Raw genomic sequence first — 26175 nt, 5'->3', positions numbered from 1 at the left:
AGCCACCCCTGGGGGCAGGACACTTTCTTGGCACAGGTCAGAAGTGCAAACTAATTAGTAACTCCCCCAAGTCGTATTTGTATGTCACATTGAGAACGCATGTGACACACAGGAGCTTACTCAGAAATCACAACCACCCCGGGAGGGGTGTTCACTTTTCCAACAAGAAAACCAAAGCATAGACTTATCCAAAGTCACCCAGCAAGTGGCCGAGCTGCTGTTGGAACTTATGTCTATCTCACTGAACAGGTGAGTTTGGTTTTTTTCACTACCTGCAGACTACTCTCAAATGCCTCCCACGGATGGCCTCGGCCTGAGATAGCTAAGGAGATACAAAAAAAAAAAAAAAAAAAAAAAAAAAAAGTCAGTGTCAAAATTCACTAAAAGGATGGGGTGGGGTGAGCTACAACTGAATTAGGGAGATCTGATTTCCCATCTGCTCTCCACCAATCGCTGGTTCCGTGAACTCAAGGCAATTCAGTCTACTTCTGTGAACCTCTGTCTCTTCATCTGAATTCCCTCCTTGGGATATCATGAGGACTGAATGAGATCAGAAATGTCCGGGGGCACTGGGGCCAAGCCTGGCTGACCTCGGAGCTGTGGCCCGAGAGCTCCCTCCAAACCCTCTGCTCCGTGGCCTTGGGCTCAGAACTCACCGAAGATGTTGGCCGACGCCAAGCAGGCTGCGCCGAGTAGACTGAAGACCCACAAGGCCGGTGCCATTGTTGTGGGCCCTTCTGGGGCTGGAGGGGTAGAAGCCACCGCCCGCCCTCAGCCAGTGGAGCCTTTATAGCCCTGCCCTGGAACCAGCGCCCCCGCCCACGGGCACTCAGTGACGCGGCGCCTGCGCTGTTCACAAGGGGGCTGCTCACAAGGGGGCCTCCGCCTGCGTCTGTCCGCTCTGAGGACACTCATGTGGCCAGTGGGGGATGAGAAACCTGTTGAGGCTCTGTGGAGCAGAACAGGGCTGGGCAGCTTTGAAGTTCATCTTCACAAATGAAGGCCGAAGCTCTACGGCTCTGTGGGCATCAGGCTCAGCGCTCCCAGGAGCAACGCATTTCCTCCTTCCTTCCCTCCTTCCTGCCTCCATTCCTCTCGCCTTCCTCTCCACACCACACTCCCCCCCCCCCCCCCCCCCCCCTCCCTCCCCTTTTTTTTAGCCCCCCCCCCCCACCAACACTCCACGAGTGGACCCTATTCGAGACAATGAGAATATGGCAGGAAGCAGGCAAAGTTATTAGTATAGAATATGAGAATTTTAGTGAGAAAAGCCACACACACACACACACACACACGCGCGCGCGCGCGCGCACACACACACACACACACACACACACACGCGCGCGCACGCGCACACACTGCTATTCATACTTCTCCTCTCCCGTCTGTCCCAGGACTTCCGAATCCCCGGCCGGAGCTGCAGGAGCCGCACCTGCCGCACAGAGGCTGTAAAGCGGCGCGCTTTCTCTTGGCGAAGCCGGACTCCTTCCTTCGCTCCTTTCCCTGCGCGACCGTGGGACGCGCTCCTCGCGCCCTGGAACCCCTGCCTCCTTCTCTGGAAAACAGAAGAGAAAGGAGAATGGCACCGTGCACTGCCTTGCTGGGTCTGCAGTAGGGGGGGAAACGGGACTTGAAGAGTCCGGGCTCGAGAGCAGCCGGCAGTTAATATTACTGATGTTCTCAGTTTGCAAATGACATGGTGCCAGGGAGCGACGGATACACAGAACAGCCTGTAGGATGAGGGACTGGTGACAGGTAGGGGCAGGGGTGCCGGGCTGGCAGAGAAGACCCGGCTGAGGCCCCTCGAGTGGGAGGGAGAGCCGGCGAGGGACTGGAGGGATGCTAACCCCGGGGGGGGGGGGGGGGGGGGGGGGGGGCACGCTTGCACCCAGGACAGGAATGAGGGACCCTGACCTCAGAGCCGCGGGCTGTGCCCCCCAGGAGAGGCGTCATAAACATGACGAGCGTTCACACAGTGCTTAAAACAGCCCCCGCTTGTAACTCCTCAACCTTGGTTTCCTTCATCATTATTATGTTCATGATTCAAAGGACGGAAAGTAAAACTCAACAGTTATTTTAACTGGCAGGGAGTGGGATGAAAAATGGGTAAGAAATCCTGTTCTGTACATCCTTCCTGGGGAATCACATGTGCCCTAGGCTTGAATATCCCTAACTCAGCCCCAGGTCCAGGCCCAGCCCCAGGCCCAGCCCCAGCCCCAGCATCAACCCCAATCCCAACACCCCAGCCCCAGGCCCAGCATCAACCCCAATCCCAACCCCAGCCCCAGGCCCAGGTCCAGGCCCAGCCCCAGCTCCAGCCAGAAGCTTCAAGTCCACTCTGCCTGAGTGCTCCGCAGACATTCCAAATTCAAGATGTCCCCAGACAAAGCTTCTCGACGACTTCTTCTTGTCTTTCTAAGGGCAAAGCTGAATGACATCCTAACCTCTCCACTCACCTCTCAGCAGCCCCCAGAGCCTACCAGCAAAAGCTCATTCCCAAGCCTTGGGGCTGACCCATCCTCACGGCCTCCTCAGGCCCCTAGCTCTGGACTAGCCACTGGCATGGCTGCTCACCCTGGTCCTCACCAGGCTGTTCTCCAGCTGCAGGGCTGGGAGATGGACAATCACTGCACAGGTGTTCTAAGGTCAAGACCACGGGCAGCTCCTAAGACCACCTAGCCCTGGGGGTAGAGGGCTGGCGGGGATTACTAATAATGAGACTCATTTCAGGCAAAGGCAGTGTGAGAAGGAATGTTGGTGTTTACTGGAAAAGGAGATGTTACAGGAAAAACTCGCCCACCCAGCCCCTCTGACACAGGACAAGTGACACTGCTCACCATGGGGATCCAGCAGCCCCTCCTCCTTATCCCCAGAGACCCATTCCAAGCCCCCAGAGGATGGTTGAACCTGCAGATGCGCACCAAAGCCTGTATGTACTGGGTTTCCCCCCTACTTACACAACTATGACAAAGTTCAGTTTCCAAATGAGGCACTGGAAGAGATTAACAACTAAGCCTAAAAGAGAACAGTCACAGCAAACGCCTGTAGTAAAAATGTGGGAGTGTGGTCTGTCTCTCAAAAATCGAACTGTGCTACGCTCGCCCTGCTGAGGAGGATGCAGCTGACAGACACCTCTGCGATGGGATGGAGAGAGGGGGTGACCAGGGCACTGTGATGCATGGTGACCCGGTGTCAGGCTGCTGCTACCTTCCGACATTGGTCAGGAGGAGGATCGGGTCTTCTGGAAGCATGGCTGACCTGCCCGCCGGAACTGAGCCCCAAGAGTGAAGGGGGGATGAGGGGCGAGCGGGAGGCCCAGCACCACGCCGTGCTGAGTCACTGCCTCTGGCCCAGCCTCTGTTCTGCTCCATTGGGTCTGGTGCTGGGGGAGCAGGGGCAGGGCCTTGGAACCCTGGAATGCAGGGGGCCGTGAGGGTTCCCCCCCCACCGCTCTGGGGCTGCAGGGGTGCCCACGGGGAGCACAGAAGAGGTGCTTCTCTCCAGCAGGCAGCAGAGCGTGGAGCTGGGGCCGGCGCCAGGCTCTTGGCCCTTCTCACGGTGACTCAGCTGCCCCCATTGTGCTGGCTGAGAGCCTGGAGACATGCAGGGACACATGGGGACACACAGGCCTCCGCGGTGATGCCTGCTCAGCTCCTCTCCAGACAACCCATGCCTGGTTCACAGCTGGGATGCTCAGACCCCGAATGTGGCCGCAGAACCTTCCTTTCAGCTGCTCCCTGCCCTGATACTGGGGGGCTTAGTGAAGAAGTTAGGAACAGAGAGTAACTAGAATGACGAGGAGGAAAATAGCTGACTTTCACTGCCCAGCTGCTTGTGGCCACCAGCCTCTGTCCAATGTTTTTCTTAAGCTCTCCTTTCCCGCTTCTCTCTCATCGAAGGCCCAAGATGGGAATGGAAACTACCCCTCGAGCAATAAGGACTGTGCAGACCATCCAGGCCAGTTTGAGCTCCACTGCCAACACATGCCTGCGCAGGAGGACCCTGGAGTGACCCTGGAGTGACCTGTAGTTACCACTACCTCATTATAGTGCTAAAATCCCCACCCATGGAGGACCACAAGCCCCATAAACATAACATACAACGTATGTGCAGGCATGTCTCCTTAGGCACGTGCACAAACTTATGCTCAACCCCACAATGACGACGCTTCCCTAGCTAAATCATCATCCCAACCCTAAATAAAGGCACCCATTCACCCTTGCTGAGGAGTCACAGCTTTGGAGGTTATTCCCCATGATCTCCTTATTTGCTGGAAATAGTTGCCTTTGTGTGACAACTCTACCTGGTGTCCTCTCTACCTGTAACTCATACCAAGGAGCAAACTCACATGAGTTCACTTATAACATCAGATGTCCCTGTTTCCGACCTCCATCAGCTGCCGCCCACCACAGAGAATCACTCTCCCAGAAGCCTCTCCTCTACGCCAGCCTGCTACCATGTGGCTGGGTTCCATGCCGCTGCCTTGGACAGCTTCTCCCCTCCTCCCCCATACCCAGTGACTCAAGAGTCACATCCCTCCTGCTGGGTTGCTGGAGAAATCACCAAAATTCCTGAAAATCTTTTGCATGGTAATTGCTCTATTCCAGCAAGCATCACTGAAAAAACAAACAAACAAACAAAACTGTGGCTCTACCTCCATCCATGCTAGCAAAGGTTAAGTTGGGGACCCTAGAAATCCACCTTTGCCAAACTATAAGGCGGCTCCCCAAGCGCCTTTTCAGGTTGGAGACAGGATGGTCATGTGGGAAGTGGGAGTTTTACCCTGGCTGGGCAGTAATCCCCCCCCCCCCCCATGGGGTCAGTGGTTCTGTACTGATGCTTCTGGTCCCGTCTTCTCACATGGGTCTAGGTTCTCTGTAAGCATCCTATACAGTGGCCCATTCAAGGGATGTTTCTCCCTCACTCTTACTATGGGGTCCCCCTTTGTGGCACTAAGATGGAACTTGTCAATAGTCCCATGATCCTAGTCCTGTCTCTCTTCAGAGAAACCCAACAAGAGCGCCAAGATCTGAGTGCAGCCTGGTCCAATGTTTTCAAGTCTGTTCTGATTTGGTAACAGTTAAGATCCTTTGCTTTCTCTAGTGCCTCTTCTCAAAGCAATTGCCTCTCCCGTGAGGCTCCACTTCTTGACTGATCAGCCTGCTCTGGCCCTCAGAGCTCCATTGTCCACTTGAAATCAGGTCAGCCCGCCTTCTAAGAGCTCAGCCTTTCTCCCACACCAAATTCTCTTGTTCTCCTACCTTCTAAAGTTGTTTTCAATTCCCCAGTGCTCCTGTGCTGACTTTATTGAAGCATACTTTTTTAATGACTGCATTTCCTCCTTGATTTCTTGGGCAAGCCTGACTTCTAGACAGAGTTATTTCAAGGATAGAACCTTAAATTGCCTGTGGGTTTGTAATAATTTCACTGGATTCTTTTCTTTCCAAACTACAAAGATAGCATATTATAATTATCTTCTCACATTCCTCTCTCTTCAACTTTTTAAGATTTATAATAGGCCTTACAATTTTAGATTTACAGAAAAACTGAGCATAGAAAGTTCCCATATACCTTCCTTCACACAGGTGAAGGATACTAATATCTTGCATCAGTGTGGTGCACTTGTTACAATTATTGGAGCAATATGTATACATTAACTAAATCCATAGTTCGCAGTAAGTTTCATTCTATGTGTCTTTTTTTTTTTTTTTTACTTATTTTGAAATACTTTTTTAAACTTATGCAGAGACTGAAATAGTGGTACAGGTCCCTCTTTAATTAATTTCACTGAACCTTAACATCTTACACAATCATATTGCAATTACCAAACCAAGAAATGATCATCAATATAATACTATTTAACTGCAGACTTCAGTGAGTTTCACCAGCTTTTCACTCATATCCTTTTCTGTCCCAGGATCCAATCCAGGATCTCACATTTCATGAACCTATAAAGTCGTCTTAGTCTCCTCCTCAGAAAATATTAAAGAATGTACACAAATTCTAGGATTAATAAGTGAGTTTAACAATGTCACAAAGAGGCGCGCCTGGGTGGCTCAGTGGGTTGAGCCGCTGCCTTCGGTTCAGGTCATGATCTCAGGGTCCTGGGATTGAGCCCCGCATCGGCCTCTCTGCTCAGCAGGGAGCCTGATTCCTCCTCTCTCTCTGCCTGCCTCTCTGCCTGCTTTGCCTGCTTGTGATCTCTCTCTGTAAAATATATAAATAAAATCTAAAAAAAAAAAAAAGTCACAAAGATACTAAAAAATCAATTTTACTTATACTCTAACAATTAAATATCTGAAAATGAAATGGAAAAAAAAATTCCACTCACAAATTTAAGAATTAAATATTTTGAAATACATTCAACAAAAAGTACAAAATCTAAACACTGGAAACTACAAAACATTGCTGAGAAAACAACACAGAAATTCTGAACGAAAGTTGAAATACATCATGCCCTTGAATCAAAAGGCTCAAGTGTTAAGATGGTAACTGACATGGGGATTCAATGCAATCCCTGTCCAAATCGCAACATGTTCTGAAAAGTTGAAAATTTGATCCTAAAATGTGTATCAAGAATCAACAAACCCAGGATTATCAAGTACAGTTAAGAAAGAACATAGAGGAATTACACTGATTCCAAACCCTACTATAAAGTTATAGTAATCAAGATGGTGTGGTATTGCTTAAAGAGAGACTCATCGATCAATGGATCAAGAGAATGTAGAGTACAGATATAAATCTACATGATTACCGCCAACTGATTTTCAACAAAGGCACCTAGGTAATTCAAGGGAAAACAGCATTTTCAATAAATGGTGCTGGAACGTTGGAAACCTACGTGGAAATTAACACGAGATTGCGCGGTACACCTATTGAAGAGCTAAAATAACAAACACTAGCAACACCAAATGCTGGCAAGGATGGGGAGCAGCCGGCTCTCATCCATTCAACTGCCCCTAACTTTTTAGGCCTCTTTTTGAATTCTCTATTCTGTACCATCAGTCTATATCCCTCTTTGTCATCTCTACAGCGTCTTAATGACTGTAGCTTTATAATAAGCCCCAATCAGAAATTGTCCTTTGTTGTTCTTTTTCAAAATTGCTTAGGCTATTCTAGGTCCTTTGCATTTCCCTATGAATTCCAAATTCTAGAATCAGCTTGCTGATTGCTGCTTCAGAAAGTCTGTGGGGATTTTACGTGGAATTGCATTAGATCTACTGGTCAGTTCTGGGGAAACTGACACTTACCAATATTGCATCTCCCAATCCCAGACCTTGGTGTATTTTTCTATTCCTTTATCTCATCTGTATTCTAGGCCTTGTTCTCTATTTTTCTACGTACAGGTTCTGCATGTATATTTTCAGATTTACCCCTAAGTATTAACATTTTTGGTGCTGCTGAAAATGGCATTTTTAAAAAAAAAATCCAATTTCCAGTAGTTGCTCATGTGCAAAAAGAATAGTTCTAACAGCATTCTGGTAGATTCCTTACACTATTTCCTATACACGTCACTTGGGAATGTTTCTTTTTTTCCAAGTAGTGAACCTTTTTTTCTTCCTTTATTAAGCTCAGTGACACATTGCACTAGCAGGGCTTCCAGAACAATGGTGGCTAGAAGTGAAGATAGTGGACATTCTGGCCCTCTTCCTTATCTTAGGGAAAGAAGTATTCATTTATCATTAAAACATAAAGGGTAATATTTAATGCAAATTCCTGTCCATTTCTTTTCTGAGTTTTTAATCATGAATAAATCCTGAAACATAAAATGCTTTTTCTTATTGAGATGAACATGTTTTTATTTTGATGACATAGGACATTGATTTTTTTAAAATATTAAACCAAACTTGTATTCCTGTGGAACACTCAACTTAATGTATCATCCTTACAATGGATCACCAGATTCACATTGCTAATATTTGGTTGAGGACTTTGGTGTCTATTCAAGAGGACCATGTACTGGTAATTTCCTTTTCCTTTTGGTGTCTTTTCCTGGTTTGGCATGAGGTCAAAGTTGGGTCTCTAAAAGTTAAGTGTTCCTTTCTCCTCTATTTTCTGGCAGTGCTTGCACAACATTGAGATTTCTTCCTTAACTGTTTCATAGAATTCACACTCAGGCCTGGAGTCTTGAGAAAACACTTTTAATTATGAATTCAATTTATTTAATTTCTTTGAGTCACTTTTGGTAATCTTTTGAGGAATTATTCCACTTCAGGTAAGCTGTCAAATTTTATTGGCGTATAACTTTATGGTCGTATCTTTAAAAATGGTTTGTTGGACACATAGTAATGTTCCCTTCTCCATTCTAATTTTTTATCAGTTTATGTAGGAACTAACCAATTTTACTGATTAGCTCAAAGAACCATTTTGGTTTATATGGTTTCCCTATTGCTAGCATATTGTTTTTATTTTCATTTAAAGTATTTTCTATTTATAACTTTTCTGTGTCATGGTTATTTTACAAATGTGTTAATAATCTCAAGTCATGGTCGGGGGTGGGGTAGTTTCCAGATATCCTATACAGATTTCTAGTTTAATTCCATTGTCACCAGAGAACATACTCTGATTTCAATTATTTTAAAGGTATTGAGACCTGTTTTATAGCCTAGTATACTGTCCATCTTTCTGATTACTCCATATGCACTTGAAAAGGAAAGTTCTGTTCTCATGCTGTTGGGTAGAATGTAGTGTGCCATTTAGGTCAAACTGAGTGTTCACGTTTGTTTGTGTTCTATATCCTGATTTTCTACTTGTTCTATCAATTAGGTTTAAAGGAGGGTTGAATTACTGAATTCTAATTTAGATTTTCCCCATTTTCTACTAATATTTCTGTTCACTACATGTACTTTTGACATTCTAGTAAGAAATCTGTAAGTCCACTTTTTAATTTTAATTTACTATTTATTTTTTTCATGGACAAAAGGCAGAATGATAGACATCTGTAAGTATAATGGTAGGCAACATTCTATTGGGAAGTGAAATGGAAAGGCCAAAAAGAGACTAAAAAAATACGACTGAAGAGATTATGCTGAGTGAAATAAGTCAAGCAGAGAGAGTCAATTATCATATGGTTTCACTTATTTGTGGAGCATAACAAATAGCATGGAGGACATAGGGAGATGGAGAGAAGGGAGTTGAGGGAAATTGGAAGGGGAGGTGAACCATGAGAGACTATGGACTCTGAAAAACAACCTGAGGGTTTTGAAGGGGCGGGGTGGGATTTGGGGGGAGCCAGGTGGTTGGTATTAGAGAGGGCACGGATTGCATGCAGCACTGGGTGTGGTGCAAAAATAATGAATACTGTTACGCTGAAAAGAAATTAAAAAAAAAAATAAGTGAAAGTTCCCAATGTCAAGAATAAGCTTGCTTGTGTATTTTGAAAATAGATGTTGGTAAGTAGCAAAATGATTGACTCTATTACATACATTTAAAAACAGCAGGTTGGGGGCGCCTGGGTGGCCCAGTGGGTTAAAGCCTCTGCCTTCGGCTCGGGTCCTGATCCCAGGGTCCTGGGATCGAGCCGCGCATCGGGCTCTCTGCTCGGCAGGAAGCCTGCTTCCTCCTCTCTCTCTCTGCCTCTCTGCCTACTTGTGATCTCTCTCTGTCAAATTAAAAAAAAAAAAAAAAATCTTAAAAAAAAAAACAAACAGCAGGTTGATTTTAATATGCCAGTATTTACAAACTGGAAGCCACACCCTTTACAGTTGTTTAAATTTATGGTGAATAGTTTCAAATGGAAAAAACAAAGGTCCACTGCCCATTGCGGTGTCCTCTGCTGTGCATAACTTTATTGTTTTTTTCCTCCCTTGGCCCCCAATCTTCCTCACTCTAACTTCCTTGAATGAACTCTTAAACACAGTAAACATACTTAAGTTTTATCTTCAGATCCGCTTTTAGGGGTACCCAATGACATAGGTACCAGGAGCAGATAATTTTCCAAAATTCCTATACAGAGGTCAGAAAACATTCAAAGACCTGTTTTGCTTTTTTTGTTTTGTTTTGTTTTTTCCAGTTAATGTACATATTCTATTTCCCCCAAACCCCTCTACCTACAAAGACAATTACCTTTCCATTATTTGCCTCTCTGGCTCCTTGTAGTCTTCGAGATCACCCATCTCTGAAAAACAGGCTTTCAGTGTTTCTGACGGGCTAGGAGCTGGTGAGTTCCAGATCCAGCCACATAACCTGATGGCCGGCACAAGGAGGACATTCAGTGTGACCGCTGCATCTAATTTTCAACTTCACAATTTAATCGAAGCTTCTGGGAACTTTATTTGCTTCATCTACCTCTCAGCACAGTTTGGGTGAAGTGCCCCCGAGCTCAGAGCGATCACCGCTAGTCCTGTGCCAGAGTGAAAACCAGAGTGGCGTAGCTGCAGAGCTCACACCAGTCCCCCAGCGCCCGGTACAGCGCTCCCGGACATTGCTCCTCTGCAGCAGGCACAGGACAGGGTACAAGAGGCAGCCTGGGATATGCAGGAGAAACTGAAGCCCCAGTAATTGCCGGGTTTTGTAGAGACACAAAGGAGAATCTTCCAGAAGAGAGAAATGTTAAGGAGGCAAGCCATGGAAATGAGCATGGTCTATCTAACAATGAGGCTTAAATGAATTTGAAAGCCGGATGGCACAGACCTGATCTGAAACAGGGAGTCACTAGCGGATTCAGAGAAGACAACTTAACAAACAAAATCAGCAAAGAAAAAACCTCTGCTGGAGGCCATGAGCTTGACCAGCACAGCCTCTGCATCTTGAACCTGCCACTTAAGTCTTCCTGAGGACTTCCTTGAGGACTTGAAAAGGACTGTTTGCCCAACTATCCACACAAGCATTAAACCAGACTCTGCAGGTAACACACCACACTGGCATAAAGCAGGCATGGGAACTCTGAACCTTCTAGCCTGGCAAGTGACCGTTTTCATGAACTACAGTGATGGCAAGGTTCAAATTTCAGGAGGCCAGTATCAACACCAGTATTAACACAGCACGATGTGATAAAAAAAAACTAGAGATGGCAAAGGAGGTAAATAGCGTTTGCTCTGAGCAGGCAGCACAGGTGGGGATGGAGAGATCTGGGGAGACTGTGAGTTTCAAGCTGGGGCTCTCAGCATCATGTCACAGCAGGGAGTGAAGGTGGAGGTCCAGGGGACTGGAGGGGAAATAGGGTGCTTTGTTTCAAAGACGTGGACTATGAGTATATGAGGAAATAAATGTGAAAATGAGAGTGCTAGGAAACTAGGAGAGTGGCTGGGTTCCTCTAAGAGTGCACTGTCCTTGAGTTTTAGAATACGAAGTCGGGAGGACCAGGCAAGCGCATGAGGGAGTACCATTACATTGATCAGTCCCATACTCAGGCTCCCTCCCACCGGTGCTCGTTTGGTTCTGTCTGGGTAGCAGTGAAAAGGTATCAAGAAATACCCTCTCTAGTCTACTGCTGATACTTAAAGACATATATTTGTTAAGCAAGACTAAGTGGAAAGAAAACTCATCTGAAACCTCTCACAATGAACTTACTTCTCAAAAACCAATTCATACTCAAACAGGGAAAAGCGCAGCTTACTTCAAATCAAGTGTTGATATATTCTAAACAGGTTTGCGTATAAAAGTAATCTGACATTGACTGACTTTCAAAACCTAAATTAAGGGGCTCCTGGGTGGCTCAGTGGGTTGAGCCACTGCCTTCGGCTCGGGTCATGATCTCGGGGTCCTGGAATTGAGTCCCGTATCGGGCTCTCTGCTCAGCGGGGAGCCTGCTTCCTCCTCTCTCTCTCTCTGCCTGCCTCTCTGCCTACTTGTGATCTCTCTCTCTCTCTGTCAAATAAATAAATAAATAGAATCTTTAAAAAAACCCAAACACCTACATTAAAAAATTCGGACTTTCAATTCGTATACATAAAAGCAGAACAAAAATTTAGTAAGCTAAGTATTAATGGAACTTCTCATTTGCTGGCTGCTAACAAATAAACTGATTTGATCATAAGGTACTACGGAAACAATGCACAGCAATCTAACTGTGGTCACCAGGGACTGAGAAGATGAGTATTACTAGGTACAAAGGGTCTTCTGTGTATGTGACAAGAATCTAGGCAACTCCACTATTCATGGGCTAAGGATGCTATCTGCTCCACTCTGGAAAAAAAAAAAGAAAAAAAAGATACAAATTCAATGTCTGGAATTTAACGACCACAGGGAAAAGATTAGAGTCATTATTTTTAACACAAACGGAAGGTAATACAGACATTAGGACGCTTAGGCCACACATGGAAGAGAGATGCTCTTCTTTTACTTTAATATACAAATTTAAGCCAGTATCCCAACCACCTCTATTAAAGCTTTTCATTTCCCAGTAAGATCTCTGATAATGTTTGTGTATAACAAGTAAATACACAAGACTGTATCTTATGTCTGTTGATCTTTGGCACATGTGTCAAGTTGGAAAATGTCAAAAGGCAATAAAAATCTCTAATGACGGTTTTGCTCACTCTTTTAATCGTCTTCACATCAAAATATAAGGCCGCAAGAAGGCAAGCTGAAATTTTAGGATATGTGGAATAGTTTTAATAAAGAGTTTTACATACAGTACCTTACATATAGAACAGTGTGTTTGCAAATTTAAATAATATCTGAATGTACAGTGGCATGTATTCTTATCAAAGATAAATTTCAAGTTTACTGTGTATCAGTTCTAAAATGCATTTACACAGATCCCTAGAACTGATAAACAGAATGAGGCATAAAATATTCAAGTGTTATTTCATCAAATAGCCTCCTCTGAACAATCTTTTTCCCCTTTTTAAAAAAGTTTCAAAACCTGTACATACATTTTTAATTTTTAAAAAGTCTGTTAAAAGGTAACATTTCATGTTAACCACCAACTCTTATAGTCTATAGTAATAAAACTAGATATGTGCAGATATAAATATGTGTAGGCTATGTACATATGTACGTTGAGTGTTTGTTTCAAACAAGCACACACGCTCACACACACCCGCATATGGGGCACGGCGGCGGCACACAACTCACAAGAGCACTGGCGGACAGGAAGGCCTGGGCCCGAAATCCAGCAAGAGCTAACTCAGCAACTTAGTTGCCTTTGGTTTCAGAAATGTGTCCATTTGTGATCAAAGCTAAAAGTTTTGAGTGTGCATGTATTTTTTAAAAATAAAATTCATCTTCAGAAATGAAGCTTTTCCAGTATCCCACTACCAGCAGTTAAAAAATCCACAGCCACAAATTATTTCGTTATTTTTGTCACTCCTCATCCCAGCTGAGGTGATTTACAATATTTAATCTGAAGGCAAACACCAAGCATACTCAGGATCAAACTGTACGCTGATGCCTGAGTCCTGAATTCAACTGTATGTAGGACATATACAGTCTGCATGACATCTGTGTTTCTGATGGGCTGATGGCATACGCAAGACCCAGGAGCAGAACTCCCACAACATTTAGCACTCTCTCTCCAGCAGTGTCATCATCATTTGGCACACGGACTCTTCTGCAAGCCATTCTGTTTATAATGAGCTTAATGCCTGCAAGAAATTTCAATTATTTGGCATTTTTTAAATATGTAATCAAAATGAAGTCAGAATTCCACAACTGTTTTCCTCAGAAGTGAGGCTTCCACTGTCAGTTTTCTGATTACGGACATTCATTACCTAGGAAACAGCTCATGATCCCATACAAGTTTAAATACTCTAAGCCCCGGAGCAGCTGGATCACCTGCAGAGAAGACAGTTCATACGGCAACCTTATAGAACTCTCCAGAATCTCCTTGCCTCTATAGTTTTGCTTTTGGCCAAACGCTGGTTTATTACATAGATCTTTCTACTAAAAATTAGATAAGCACACCATCTTTCTTTCTACACGTATGTCGAGCTTCATGTAAAGCAACTATTGAAAAATCCTGCCAACTCAATTTCCTTGGTACAGATTATATTCAACTTCATTGATCCCTGGCATATAACACATTATCAGACAGCTTGCGCATAAGCTTTTTCTAATATTAGCTTCCTTGATAGAGGTTGTTCTTCCTTTTCCTTTCCAAGGTGCCATCCTATTGATGTCACAAATCAGTAAATGACCAAACATCACTACGTTTTTTAACTATCCACTTAGCAGTCACGTGGATAATAAAAATGATCAACTGAAGAAACCCACATTCTTTTCATTAGGTTTTCACTGTTGTCATACAGAGCAAAGAGTTGCTATTTGTTGTACTTTGCCCATGTCAATTAGGAGCTGTTTGATATGGCGCTTAAGTTGGGGCAGTCTTGCGAGAGGGTCAGGTGGTTCCAACTCCCCTGTGAAATCAAGCCAGCTTTCCAGAACTAAAAGAGAAAACAGAACAAACAAATTTAAATGGCAACTGGAAGAAGTCACAAGATGGTCTACCTGGAAGGCTGGAAAAGGATGGAGACAGAGTTCACCTTCCTTTCTCCCCAAGGCCAGGAACAGACTCAAGCCAGTTCTGAGAGGCTTTGGCAGCTTTTATATTATATCGTATCCCACAAGAGCTCTAGTCCTTCTTGGTAACTTCTGTTCTTATTTTAGGTAATTTTTCCCTTCATAGGCATAAACTAATTTCATTTTGAATATCTCCTTCTACTCTCTTCTGGAATAGGAAACAGTTTCCTGTGCCTGCTGAAGCTATTATTTTAGACTTAAGTAATCTCTACTTCATTTTAAATAAAACTTAACTACTCTAACCATTCTTTTTTTAAATCAGGAAGTTCTTTTTAAGAATGGAAAGGGGGTGGCAGCTTCTCGGTGTCCTTTCCAGTCCCACTACTTTATCATTACTTTAAAAAAATGCAAGCATATTAGAAGTCTAGGCAAAATGCAGTTAGTTGATTCCACACTTTTTATTAATAATAAAGGATAGTGTCCAATGTATTTTCCCCCCGTCACATATCTACTCACAACATTACAGTAACAAAAAGCTAAATTAAACCAAATGGAAGATGTTTTTGAAATGGGTTTTCTTTTCCTCTTTCCTCAGGGAAAAACAAAGCAGTAAGAGCTCTACCTTACTGTAGGGTGAAATTAAGAAAAAAGACGGGGGGGGGTTACAATCTTATGTATGACGTTAGGAAAAAACCCATTGGATTAGGAATCAGTTACTTCTTACTCAATTTTCTCAACTATAAAATGGGGATAGTATCTTTCCTGTCCACTCCTCAGCGTCCTATGTAATAAAGTGAAAAATATAAAAGAAAAGCATTTGAAAACGTGTGTGCAAACTTCGGTTTTACCTACTTGAGCTTGTGGGGGTTTCTTGTTGTTGTTGATTTTACTTCCTACTGACCACAGTGAGAGCAAAGATACAAAATGTTTCTCCTCATATTTTAAATATGCTTAAGGCCCTTACACTGACTTCCAAAGAAAACACAGTTCAATGAAACTAATAAATATTCCATATGTTCTCTATATTGCACCCGGTATTTAATTAACATCCACCTTTTAAAAAAAAATGAGATAATATCCAATCGTATTGTTTTCAGCCTGAAAGACCCCAACCCCCAGCTGTACTGAATGCGGCGTGAAGGAAGACAGGCCATCAGTAGGGACAGCACCTACGGAGCACCTACGGTTCTCAGCCCGTAACTTAAAACACTTCACACAACGTCGCCACAACAATAATAAATACACTCTGCAGACGGTAGCCACTGTATTTTAGTTCTTTCTTAAAATTACCATCAACTTCTTTCTCTATTAGATCCATCCTGCTGGTGACTTCGTTCTGCATGTTCTCGATGTGCGTAAGGAGATTGAGCTGCCACTGAAGATGTGAGTCTCCTGGGTCTTCAGTGCCCTTTTTATCATTATAAATAAATACCGTACTCCTCTCAGCCGGATTCTTCTCCAAAGAACCATTAGGAAAAAACAAAATTAGGTGAAATGTAATGTCATAACAGGAAAGATACACCAAACACCTCATTACTACAACGATCAGTGAAATCCAATCAGACTCTTAGATTATTTTTAAAGGAAGTGCCAGCGCATAATTAAATTATGTGATGGCCCTTAAAAGAGCAGATATGCTTGCCATGTCTCTCCACAAAGCCTAGCACGGGGCTCCAGGGAGAGCATTCAACAAGACGTGCTAAAGAAATAAGTTGCTAATTACACTCTGTAGCGAGAAACCCCAGCTCATCTAGACTAACCCCTTCCTCAATGAATCTAAGCTAATGACATAAGTGGAGTGAAGGCAGAGAGCAATGATGGAAAAATCATGAGGGCTGACAAAGGCCAGTTTAAAGTCTCATTACCCGTAGACTATAATTAACTCTTGCAGTTAAATCGGTGAGGCATGAGAGAGATAAAAATCTTTTAAAAGCTTAAGAATTGCAAAATGCTTTCCACATACACAAAAAATCTGAACTCGACTCACCAGAAAGAATTTATTTCATAAAAGGGACAGTAATTTGACTAAATCATCTGCCACAAATATCATGAACTAGAGGCTTCCCAAATGTATTTGTTTACAGTGATTTCTTGATAAAACAAGGCCAGAAAAATAAAGACCTAATTTTAAAGTGGCATTACTAGCTGAAAAATCAATGAAAAAAGAAGAAACTATTTCTAAGACAATCTCTATGAATAGTAAAAAGTTCACAGAAATTCAATGGACACAGAGCTGTAAGAATTCAGTTTATCGCATAATGCAATTGATATGCATATGTAAGTACACTAAAATTTTAAAAAGACTGGAATGCCACCTTTTATCTGAAACACATATTGTATTAATATAAACACACCCACAAACACTTACACGGTCTCACACACAGACATCTTCATTTGGAAAAAAAATATGTCTCATAGTTTTTGGAGATATCTAAGCGTGCTTATAACAACTGAAACTTTGATTAGGGCGAACGTTTACTGAATTACTACAACTCTGAATTAGGGGATAATTCAATGTTCAAATAGCCAGTGTTTTCTAATAGAGAAAGCAAATATCTTTACCCAACAAGGTATTCGTGAACTTGGAAATGTAAGCCTAGTTTTACTAGGAATTCAGTATGTTTTATTTTATAAAACTGTCCTATGGTTTATCATATTTTCCAAGCCAAAACAAAGGAACTAGTTATACCTTTCCAGGCATTCCATCTTCTCTGACTGAGTAGCGTGAACGGGTTTTATCTTTTGTTTGGAATTCTCGTTCTTCTTCAGAACTACTAACATCATCATCATCTGAGCTCCCAGGGTCTACAAGAGACTTGCAGTCTTGACCAAAATGTTGTGGCTTTTGGTAACTGTGCTCACTTGTTATGTACGTTCCTTCCATTTTTAGGGGCAAACGAGGTGGTTCTTTATGGTTCTGTATGTGGTATTTCTTTTCCTCTATATTAACTGTGTCTGGCACTGCTAGTTTCTTCTCTATCCCAGCAATTCCTTGATCTTGGTCTTTTCGCTTCCCAGAATAAGCCCAGAGATGAAGGTCAGGATGATGTTTATTCCTTAAAGCAAAGTTGTAGAAAAGAGCAGTTCAGGGGCAGGGGGGAAACAAGTTTAGTGCCATAATAAATTTCAGAAAGTAAAGCTGATACAGATAACCGCTGGTTGTCCGTGTGTGCTGTACAGAGAGTGTGCGGACTCAGGCAAACTGGTCTCCACTTCTCTGCGGAAGACCCAGACTCACTGAGGGAACCAGGCTAGAAGGAGGGCAGGGGTTCAAGACCAAAGCAGAGGTATTCTTTAGGGTAACTTGTCCCAGGACTTAATCCAAAGTTTGAATTCTTTTTTGCAGAATAGAATTTTATAGAAATAATACTCAGGTAGAAAAGCAATGACGAGGGACCCCTGAGTGGTTCAGTGGGTTAAGCATCTGCCTTTGGGTCAGGTCATGATCTCAGGGTCCTGCTCAGCACGGAGTCTATTTCTCCCTCTCCCTCAGCAAACCCCACCTCAGCTCGTGCTCATTCTCTCTTAAATAAATAAAATCTTTAAGAAGGGCAACAATAGATGTAGTTCTGTCCACAGCTCACATCATCACTTGATTGGTGCCCTTCTTTTCCTACCGACGTTTCACCATATTTTTTTAAACTGCACAACACAAAAAACTTGCATATGACAATAGTTTAAAATCTTCATTCAGTCAAAAAGTGATACTTGCTCATGACAAAAAAATCCAGGCAATAAACGCATACAAAGTAAAAACCTCCCTACCATGGCAATCATAAAAAAATGAGGTATTATCTTTCAGATGTTTTCTATACATATAAAATTATTTTTTTTTAAGATTTTATTTATTTATTTATTTAACAGACAGAGATCACAACTAGGCAGAGAAGCAGGCAGAGAGAGAGAGAGGAGGAAGCAGGCTCCCTGCTGAGCAGAGAGCCCGATGCGGGGCTCGATCCCAGGACCCTGGGATCATGACCTGAGCCGAAGACAGAGGCTTTTTACCCACTGAGCCACCCCGACACCCCTAAAATTATTTTTTTAAATGGAGAAGTATATACTTTCTCTTTTTATACAAATGGGGCTCTCAGTTTGCCTTCCTCATAGACAACATATCTGGGCATCTTGCCCCCTCAGTGCACAGATGTTTCCCCCACTTTTACTCTAGAGCTCAACAGTATCCATGTACCCCCGTCTAGGCTCACCAGCCCATTCCTACCTACAGACGTGTGTGCGTGTTCGTGTGCTCTCTGCACACGAGTGGGGAAATTTCAGTCAGATACGGAGCTGCTGGATAGTGGGCACACACTTTAAATGTGATAAATGTCCAAGCGGCCTCCAAAGAGGTTGCAGTGATTAGCCCTCACCCACAGTCTATGATAATGCCCTCCTATCGCTAATTCTAGTCATTAAAATTCTGCAGTGAGTGAAACCACAATTCTTCAATCAGAATCGATAAGAAAGGGAAATACTCAGGAAGCATAAACCTTTCAGAAACCTCAATGTTTGTGAATTAATTATTTCCAGGTTAGACAAACACCCAGGGGCCAACTTTAGTTTTCTTCTAGTAGTACCCAAGTATTGTTCTAAAATTACACATTTTATCTTTTGGACCTCTAATTTAGTATCAGAAAATACTAAAATTCTCTTATAGTAAAGGCACAGCAGAAAGTTGGCTTTGTACTCTGTCTAATGGACCCTGTCTTGCTCTGTCACTGAGCTTAGACAAGTACCTCTATCTCTGACTATCCATCTATCAAATGAGAGGAGATCTATTTTTCAGGCTTATTTTAAGGATTAAATGAAATCTGATACTACAGCACTAATTTCTGGCATGAAGTAGACTTTCTTTTTAATAGGTTAGCTCTTCCCTCAAGTTTTAGCATCCATATGCCCTTTTTAAAAAGAAATCCATATGACATACAACAGAAGCAAATCACATTCAACAGTCACCGAATACTTAGGTGTATACTAGGGACTGGCAACAAGATGACGGTGTAGTGAGGAGAGGTGGACATGAAAAAACAAAGTGCACAGAAGTGCCGACCTCAGTATGTAAGGAGTTTGCCAAGAAGGGTGAGTGATCAGCCCTGGTCGGGCAGGTATCATGAAGAGGCACCTGCTAAAAAGACTAGCTGTAGAAGGTTCGAAGTGTTAGTAAAGGCCTGTAACTATGATAAAGCAGGCTTCACTCAGGGATTATGGTTTGGCAGAGCTGCAGTGTCGGGGGAGAACAAGTGGGACAGGGAAGGCACCGCAAGCAAACAACAGAATCCACGTCAGGGAAGGACTCCGCGTGCATGCTGCGGAGCCGGGAAGGCACTGTGGGATATGAAGCTGAAAAAGAGGCAAACTCCTATTTCTCTCTCTCTTTTTTTTTTTTTTAAAGAGTTTATTTATTTGAGAGCATCAGAGAGCGCACGTGCAAAACCAGCAGGGAGAGGCCCAGGGAGCAAGAGAAGCGGACGCCCCACTGAGCAGGGACACCCTGGGATCGTGACCTAAACCAAAGGCAGGTGCTTAACCGACTCACCCACCCAGGCACTTCAAAGTCCTACTTATCTTTTACTAAACTCATACTGGCAACAGTAAGGATGAACTCAAAGAGTACAAGACTGGAGCCGCAGAGAACTAAGAAGGTGTGGCACTGTGAAAAGAGCGGCCTGGGCTGGGCCAGCATGAAGAGGAGAGACACACAGAACAACGAGAAGGAATTACAACGGCCAGGTGCCCGGGCCCCCCAGGCTGAGGGGACAGCTGCACAGACGGAGGCCGGGGAGGGGGAAGGGTAAGTTTCCGGCCCAGGCAAGTGAGTCCCAAGGAAGACAGTCCTGTGAGAAACCAGTGAAGCATCCTGTTTTTATATAAAATACTGTCTTAAGAGAAGAATTCTAGGCAGGGATTAGAAGAACTGAAAACATGGGCTTCGAGAATACCTGGACATGTTACTTAGGGAGGCTCAGGCTGGGTTTGTTTTGTTTATTTTTTCTTGTTGTTGTTGTTTTAAGGGAAAAGAGTCTAGGATGACTAAAACCCATTTGGTGCAGAGTAGAGGGATGGGTTATATGACCTGCTCCCTTCAGAGTCCATCTTAAGGTCATTAAAAAATACTACATCTGGACACCATTCCTGGAGGAGCACACAAAATACCGGCTCACCAAGCAACTGTACTTAATTCTGCGCCTACGGCAATTACACAGAACAGCAGGGCAAGGACTATCATTTGCTGGACTAGCAGAGGTGGTAGTGACCTTCATCCATGCTTATTCATTCCAGGACGAAAGGCAGGAACCAGCTACTCATCCAAAAAGCTTATTAATCCTGTCTATTTTTCAAAGTTAAAATGTGTTCAAATATCTCTTCTGTCTCCCCAGTTGCTCATCTGAACCTTCCAAAGGCTGCCTGATGACCCGGAATTCAAGTGCGCGCCACCCGCCGCCCCGCGGCTCCGCACTTACTTCAGTATGCCAATCTTCAGCTGCAGCCCGTGCAGGACTTCCGTGACACCGTAGACGTCAGCAAGCAGGTGGTGTGTGGATACTATCTTTTTGGCATTGAGATGAGAGTAATTTTCTTTTAAAAACGATAACCCACACATCCTCCCGTTATCCAACCAGTCCTTATCATACCGATATTTCGCACTCCACCTCTGACCTGCAGATGAAGGTGACATTAAAATGACAAAGCTTTCCACTTACTTGGACTTCCCTCCCACTGGCATCTTACTAACACTGCCATGAGCAAGGTGAGCTCTGGCACTAAGAATAAATTCGGAAGAAGAGCAACACAGCATTCTGAGAAGCCGGCGAGCCTCCTCCGACCTTGGGGTCTCCTGCCCACTAGCGACAACACACTCCACTCAGGATGTGCTCAGACGCAGAGGATACCTGCAGAGGAACCTTGAGGGGACGGCTTTCCATTTCTGATGTGTCTGTCATCTGCCCTGTAGAAGGGCTGAGAGGGCTGGACAGAAACTAAACGGGGTACCCGTTCTCTCGCTAACATTTGTTTTGAACTGGATGAAGTAAGAGTTCGACTTAAGTGAATAAGGACCCCTCTTCAAGATCTCACAGGCTCCTGTATAATCCAACATCTTCAACGTCAATGTCTGTTAAATTAGTTGCTTATGTGTCTGTGACCCCTACTATACTATGAGATAGTGGAAAGGTATGCTTAGAATCAATCATCCTACTTCTTACCAGCATTTGGCAAATAGAAGGCATCCAATGAAGGCTGCTGAATGAACAAACAGATATCTACATTCATATAGATCTGAATCATTCTCCTGCCTCTTAATGTTTCTTTTTTTTTTTTTTTTTTTAAAGATAGACAAGAGGAGTACTGGTAGGCTTTTATTTGGGAATATCTAGTTATCTTCTACCTGGGCAGCTGAAAGTGTACACAATATGCAAGACCTTGCTACTCAAAAGCCTCCGGCACGGAGGAAGGCACTGAACAAGGAGTGTAAAGGGACAGGTTTCCACCTCAGTTCTGCCATGTCTAGTACTCTCCTTGTGCACATGGCGTGCAACTCTCCATGGCTCAGTTGTCTCAGCAGTAAAATAAGGGGTGGACCGTGATCATCGGGAGAGCCCGTCTACTAAAATGAGCTGGATATGCAGCACAGGCAGGAACTTTTTTAATCACATCACAAGGAGTTACATTCAGAATACAGTTCCACTTAAAGAGGCACACATAAACCTATTTAGAAATCAATACACAGGGACACACGACAGGGCTAATCCTTCTCCAGGAAAATGACCTACATTAACTCTGTCCTTCGAGTAGTGGAGCAGTTATGTTAATAAAACGAGGCTAATGTTCTGGCCTCAATAATTGACACAGAAAACGAAGCTGTCACAAACAATGAAAAATATTTTAAAATTTCACCATGGAAGCAGAATTTAACTGATGAAGAAGTAACAATGTCTTATGCAGTGGGTACCCTACGTCAACAGATCTCTAGGCATAACGAGATCTTGGGCATCTTGCCACCAGCACGGGGAGGAGGCTTACCAGGAGGGTCCCTGCAGACGTAGCAGATGTACTGCTCGGGGATGCTCTCCTCCAGCAGCCCCATGCACACGCTGTGCTGCCAGCAGAGGCACTCTTCACACTGCCGAAAACACAGGAGTGCTTAGTCACAGGTCTGCTCACCAGCAAAAAAGACAAGTCCCCTTGCTTTCAGCTAGCAGTGGCCGTCTCTCGCTGCCTCCCAGAGCTCAACTCTTACTCCACACCATGATGCAAGTGCCGACAGAGGATGAATTTTATATTTCAAAGAGTCGGCTACTTCAAGAACTCCCTCTTGTTGCAGCTATTAAAATGTGCCTTGATAGATTACTTAAATCACGTAACACACACATACACAAAACTACTGCTCTCATTTACTTCCCACTAATTTGTAGGGGAAATATATCCCTAAAATAGCTTATTAAAGTGTGGACATTTTTCTTAAAAAAGACAAGTTCGTAGGATTGCCTGTAGCAGTCACTTCTTCAAGTATAACCTGTGCGGTGACCCTATACTTTTGTAGTTCCCTTATTTGAGAATACCTTTGAAAAGGGTGAGAAAACATTACTCTTTATTCTTGCAACTAACATCTCCAAATCTGCTAAATGACATCACAAAATGTGGGTTATGCTCCTTTTTTCTTAAAGATACCCTTTCTACAGAGAGAGGTGGTTTGTAATGCTCAGGCCCTGTAACAATTTTTGACAAGAGAGGAAATGTTTATTTCCTCATCTGCCCACTGAAGGGCTACAAACAGGGCTACAAACCCCAAAGGGCTGATACAGTCTACCCTTCAATATATCTAGATGCTCACCCACCCAAATGGCTTCCAAAAATGGCTTCCAGAATTTTGGCTTGAAGACCTCAAACTCAACACTCTCGCAAAGGGAGAGTGATCGTTACTTCATCTGAAGAGACCTTCAAATGAAGAGACCTTCCCGTCATTACTACTGGGATTTTAAACACGATAGGCAAGAGACCAGTCTTCAGTGAGACCACGAGTGACAAAAGAACACAGACGCCCTGATGTGCTTGCTGAGCACCTGAAATGATTATTTGCCACAACAGGGAAGACCGGTTACCTGGATCATGAAGCCGTTCTCCTCATCCATTTCACAAATACACCGCACAATCTCATTAAGAGCATCGTCTTCATCCTGAGATTCCTCAAAATTGGTTGAATCGAAGTCCTGATTATACTCATCCCCACTGAGAAGCAAACTCTCTGTTGAAGAATCATCTAGGAATTCCACATCGGATAAATCTAGAATATACATAAAGGTATACTCAGCGTATTTTTTCCCATGCTTGTGTCACTTTTCCAGATAGAAAGGCGCTAAAGGAAGTGATAATAAGCCATTAAGTATATAAAAAGGAAGGCCAGATATATGGGATTGGCATATGTCTCTGAACAAAGAAACAATTTTTGAAGAAATAGTTATGATTGGCTTTACATCTTAACATCTACACTATTACAAGTAACCTGGAAAGTATCCTTCGTCTTGGTGCTTATAGAGGTCATGGCTAAGGGTGGTAATAATTCAGCTCTGCATAGTTTTCAAATGCTTTCACAAACATTAGTCCTTTTCATCCTCCCCAGATTCACAGCTTGTAAAAAGAATGGATTATATTCTTTACACGACAGTCAAGGCACTTTAGCAAAAAGAAGTATGCCTGCGGTCTGTAACATCAACACTGCTGTTCCTGACGGCATCAGAATCCTCAACCACCAGCGCACTAACTGTGCAGCAGGTACTATACTAAACACTTCAAACAGAAGATCTATTACTTGCTGGAACAGCGCGGCCAGCTAACGGTCGAGCTAACTGCAGGCAGGACTACCTGACTCCAGAGCCTGTGCTCTCAATGTCACCACTGCTCCTGAAACTGTGATCACAAGTTCCCTATGTAGAGTTCTAAAATTTCACTTTGCTTAAAATATTTTAAAACTGAGTAAGTATATTCTAGAAACTAGATTTATGACCACAACATTTTTAAAGGCCAGGTTTTAGGTTTGTATTTGTACCACTGCTGATGTCAAAGATGCCAATTTAGTCCAGCCACTGAGGAAAAAGAAAAAAAGAAAAAATCGAGGCAAAACAAGGAAAAATTTATTTACAACAAAGGGAAAGAAATGACGACAGGACACTAAAGGTTTGGCAGGAGTGTGGCTGGAGAAACACGGGGGATGCCTGGTTGAAGACGTGCTGTGAGGCCCCTCAGGGAGCACCTGAGCGACAGAGGTGGCTCCTTCTGCCTCAGTGACTCGACCTCTCGTCATGGTCTGCGCCACTCCTGCACCTGCTCCTTACTCACCTCCTCTGTAGAGTGTCAACAGGCCGCAGCACTAAGGGCTCTGCATTCTGAATGCTCCACGGCCAGGGCTTAGAAGGAAGCCTGCTATACGCAGTAAGCTGCTCCAGAATGCTCCTGAAGGAGCTAAGGAGGGAGTCCATAGCCAGAGAAAATTCTCTTTCAGACAATCGGACCAGAAAGAAGTTGGCCCGATTCGAACTAAAAAAAGTCATGCTGTTTATATTTGAAATATTTCATGATTTAGTGCTTCTTTTACCAGTTTCTATTCTGATTTTTCCCGTTTTTGAATGCTTTCTTTTTGACTTATCCAAAGTTAATGTTTTACAGAAAAATAAACATTTTCTTTTCTTTAGGGTCTTAGGATATCTTGAAGAAAGTGAGGTCAGAAGAAATATTAGAGAAATACAGAAAAATTTTCAAGGAGCAAATCAATTAGGCATTATAAAATCCTTCTAATAACAAGATAAGCAGTCTTGAGAACCGAGAGGGGAAATTTCACTCATTCCTCATTTTACTATCTTAAATCCAAAACTAGTATTTTCTCTTGGGCCTTCCTGAACACAAGTTCATGATTCAAAATGGCAGACCGGGATGCGAGTGAACAGTTCCAAGCACAGCTGCAGCATACGTGTGACCTTACGTGGATGGCAATCAGAAGAGAATTCATACAACTATTATCACTGAAAGGAATTAGCATGTGTCGCACATATGTTTTCATGGCCAAATAACCAGGTTTTATGGCATTCGAATACAAACTTAACATACTGGCCAGAAACCCTAGTTTGAATAACTAATTCCCAAGCATCAAATGTTTGGCTGAATTCTAAGGACTGAGTAAATGGCCCCATGGATTCAAAGTTAAAAAGAAATGCAAATTAAAAAAAAAAAGTTCCCTCTCGTACTGAAATACCACATGGACAACAGCTCCAACCGAGAGGCCACAGGAACACCATTTTCTTGAACTACCACTGCTGTTTCCCCAGACACATTCTCTAAGTGGTGATTCCAGATCAGCATCACCCGGGAGCTCATTTGGTGTCAGGCATTGTGAGGAGGTCCAGGAAGGTGTTTTAACAAGCTTCCCAGGTAGTTCTGCTGCATGCTAACACTTGAGAACCTCTGGCCAACGCCCCGCACCCTGTACCAACGCCCCTCCTTCCTCCCGGCTCAGGGCTCGGTCACACACCGGCCAGGACTGGGGACACCTGCCTTCAACGCTCTTGCCACTAAGCTCTCACACGGCTAGCTCCGACAGCACTGCCAACCAGCTAGCCTCTCCATTCTCCAGCACTCTGCATAAGGTGAGGACTTTCTGACCTTGGCGGCCCCAAAAGGAGTATCCTTATGTGACTGTCAACCCTAAGAATGACTCAGGAACTCCATCTACTCTCCCGGAAATCTCATCTGACTCTGCAGCACACCTCTGGATCGGTCGTTTCAAAG

General features: G+C 43.7%; 2 protein-coding genes across 9 annotated transcripts in view; both read right to left on the bottom strand.

The window, feature by feature from the left end:
• TG (thyroglobulin) overlaps positions 1-1959 on the bottom strand; it is a 236969-nt gene extending 235010 nt beyond the window's left edge. Inside the window, exons 1-2 of the mRNA XM_059395530.1 lie at positions 1915-1959; positions 1372-1555 (exon numbers count right to left, since the gene is read on the bottom strand). Of these exons, the coding sequence (XP_059251513.1) occupies positions 1372-1555; positions 1915-1959 (229 nt within the window). The remainder of the gene's footprint in view (positions 1-1371; positions 1556-1914) is intronic.
• Positions 1960-12463: 10504 nt separating this feature from the next.
• The window catches only part of PHF20L1 (PHD finger protein 20 like 1), a 75158-nt gene continuing 61446 nt past the window's right edge, over positions 12464-26175 (bottom strand). For 7 of the 8 annotated variants that reach the window (XM_059395191.1, XM_059395189.1, XM_059395193.1 and 4 more), the window contains 6 exons: positions 23499-23680; positions 22420-22519; positions 20862-21057; positions 17093-17459; positions 15694-15856; positions 12464-14327 (listed from right to left, as the gene is read on the bottom strand). In XM_059395191.1, the coding sequence (XP_059251174.1) occupies positions 14185-14327; positions 15694-15856; positions 17093-17459; positions 20862-21057; positions 22420-22519; positions 23499-23680 (1151 nt within the window). In that variant the 3' untranslated portion in view covers positions 12464-14184. The remainder of the gene's footprint in view (positions 14328-15693; positions 15857-17092; positions 17460-20861; positions 21058-22419; positions 22520-23498; positions 23681-26175) is intronic. The other variant, XM_059395192.1, reaches the window with a different exon arrangement.

Source organism: Mustela nigripes, chromosome 3 (genome assembly GCF_022355385.1).
Source record: "Mustela nigripes isolate SB6536 chromosome 3, MUSNIG.SB6536, whole genome shotgun sequence".
Taxonomy (NCBI): domain Eukaryota; kingdom Metazoa; phylum Chordata; class Mammalia; order Carnivora; family Mustelidae; genus Mustela; species Mustela nigripes.
This window is presented reverse-complemented; position numbering and strand designations above follow the sequence as displayed.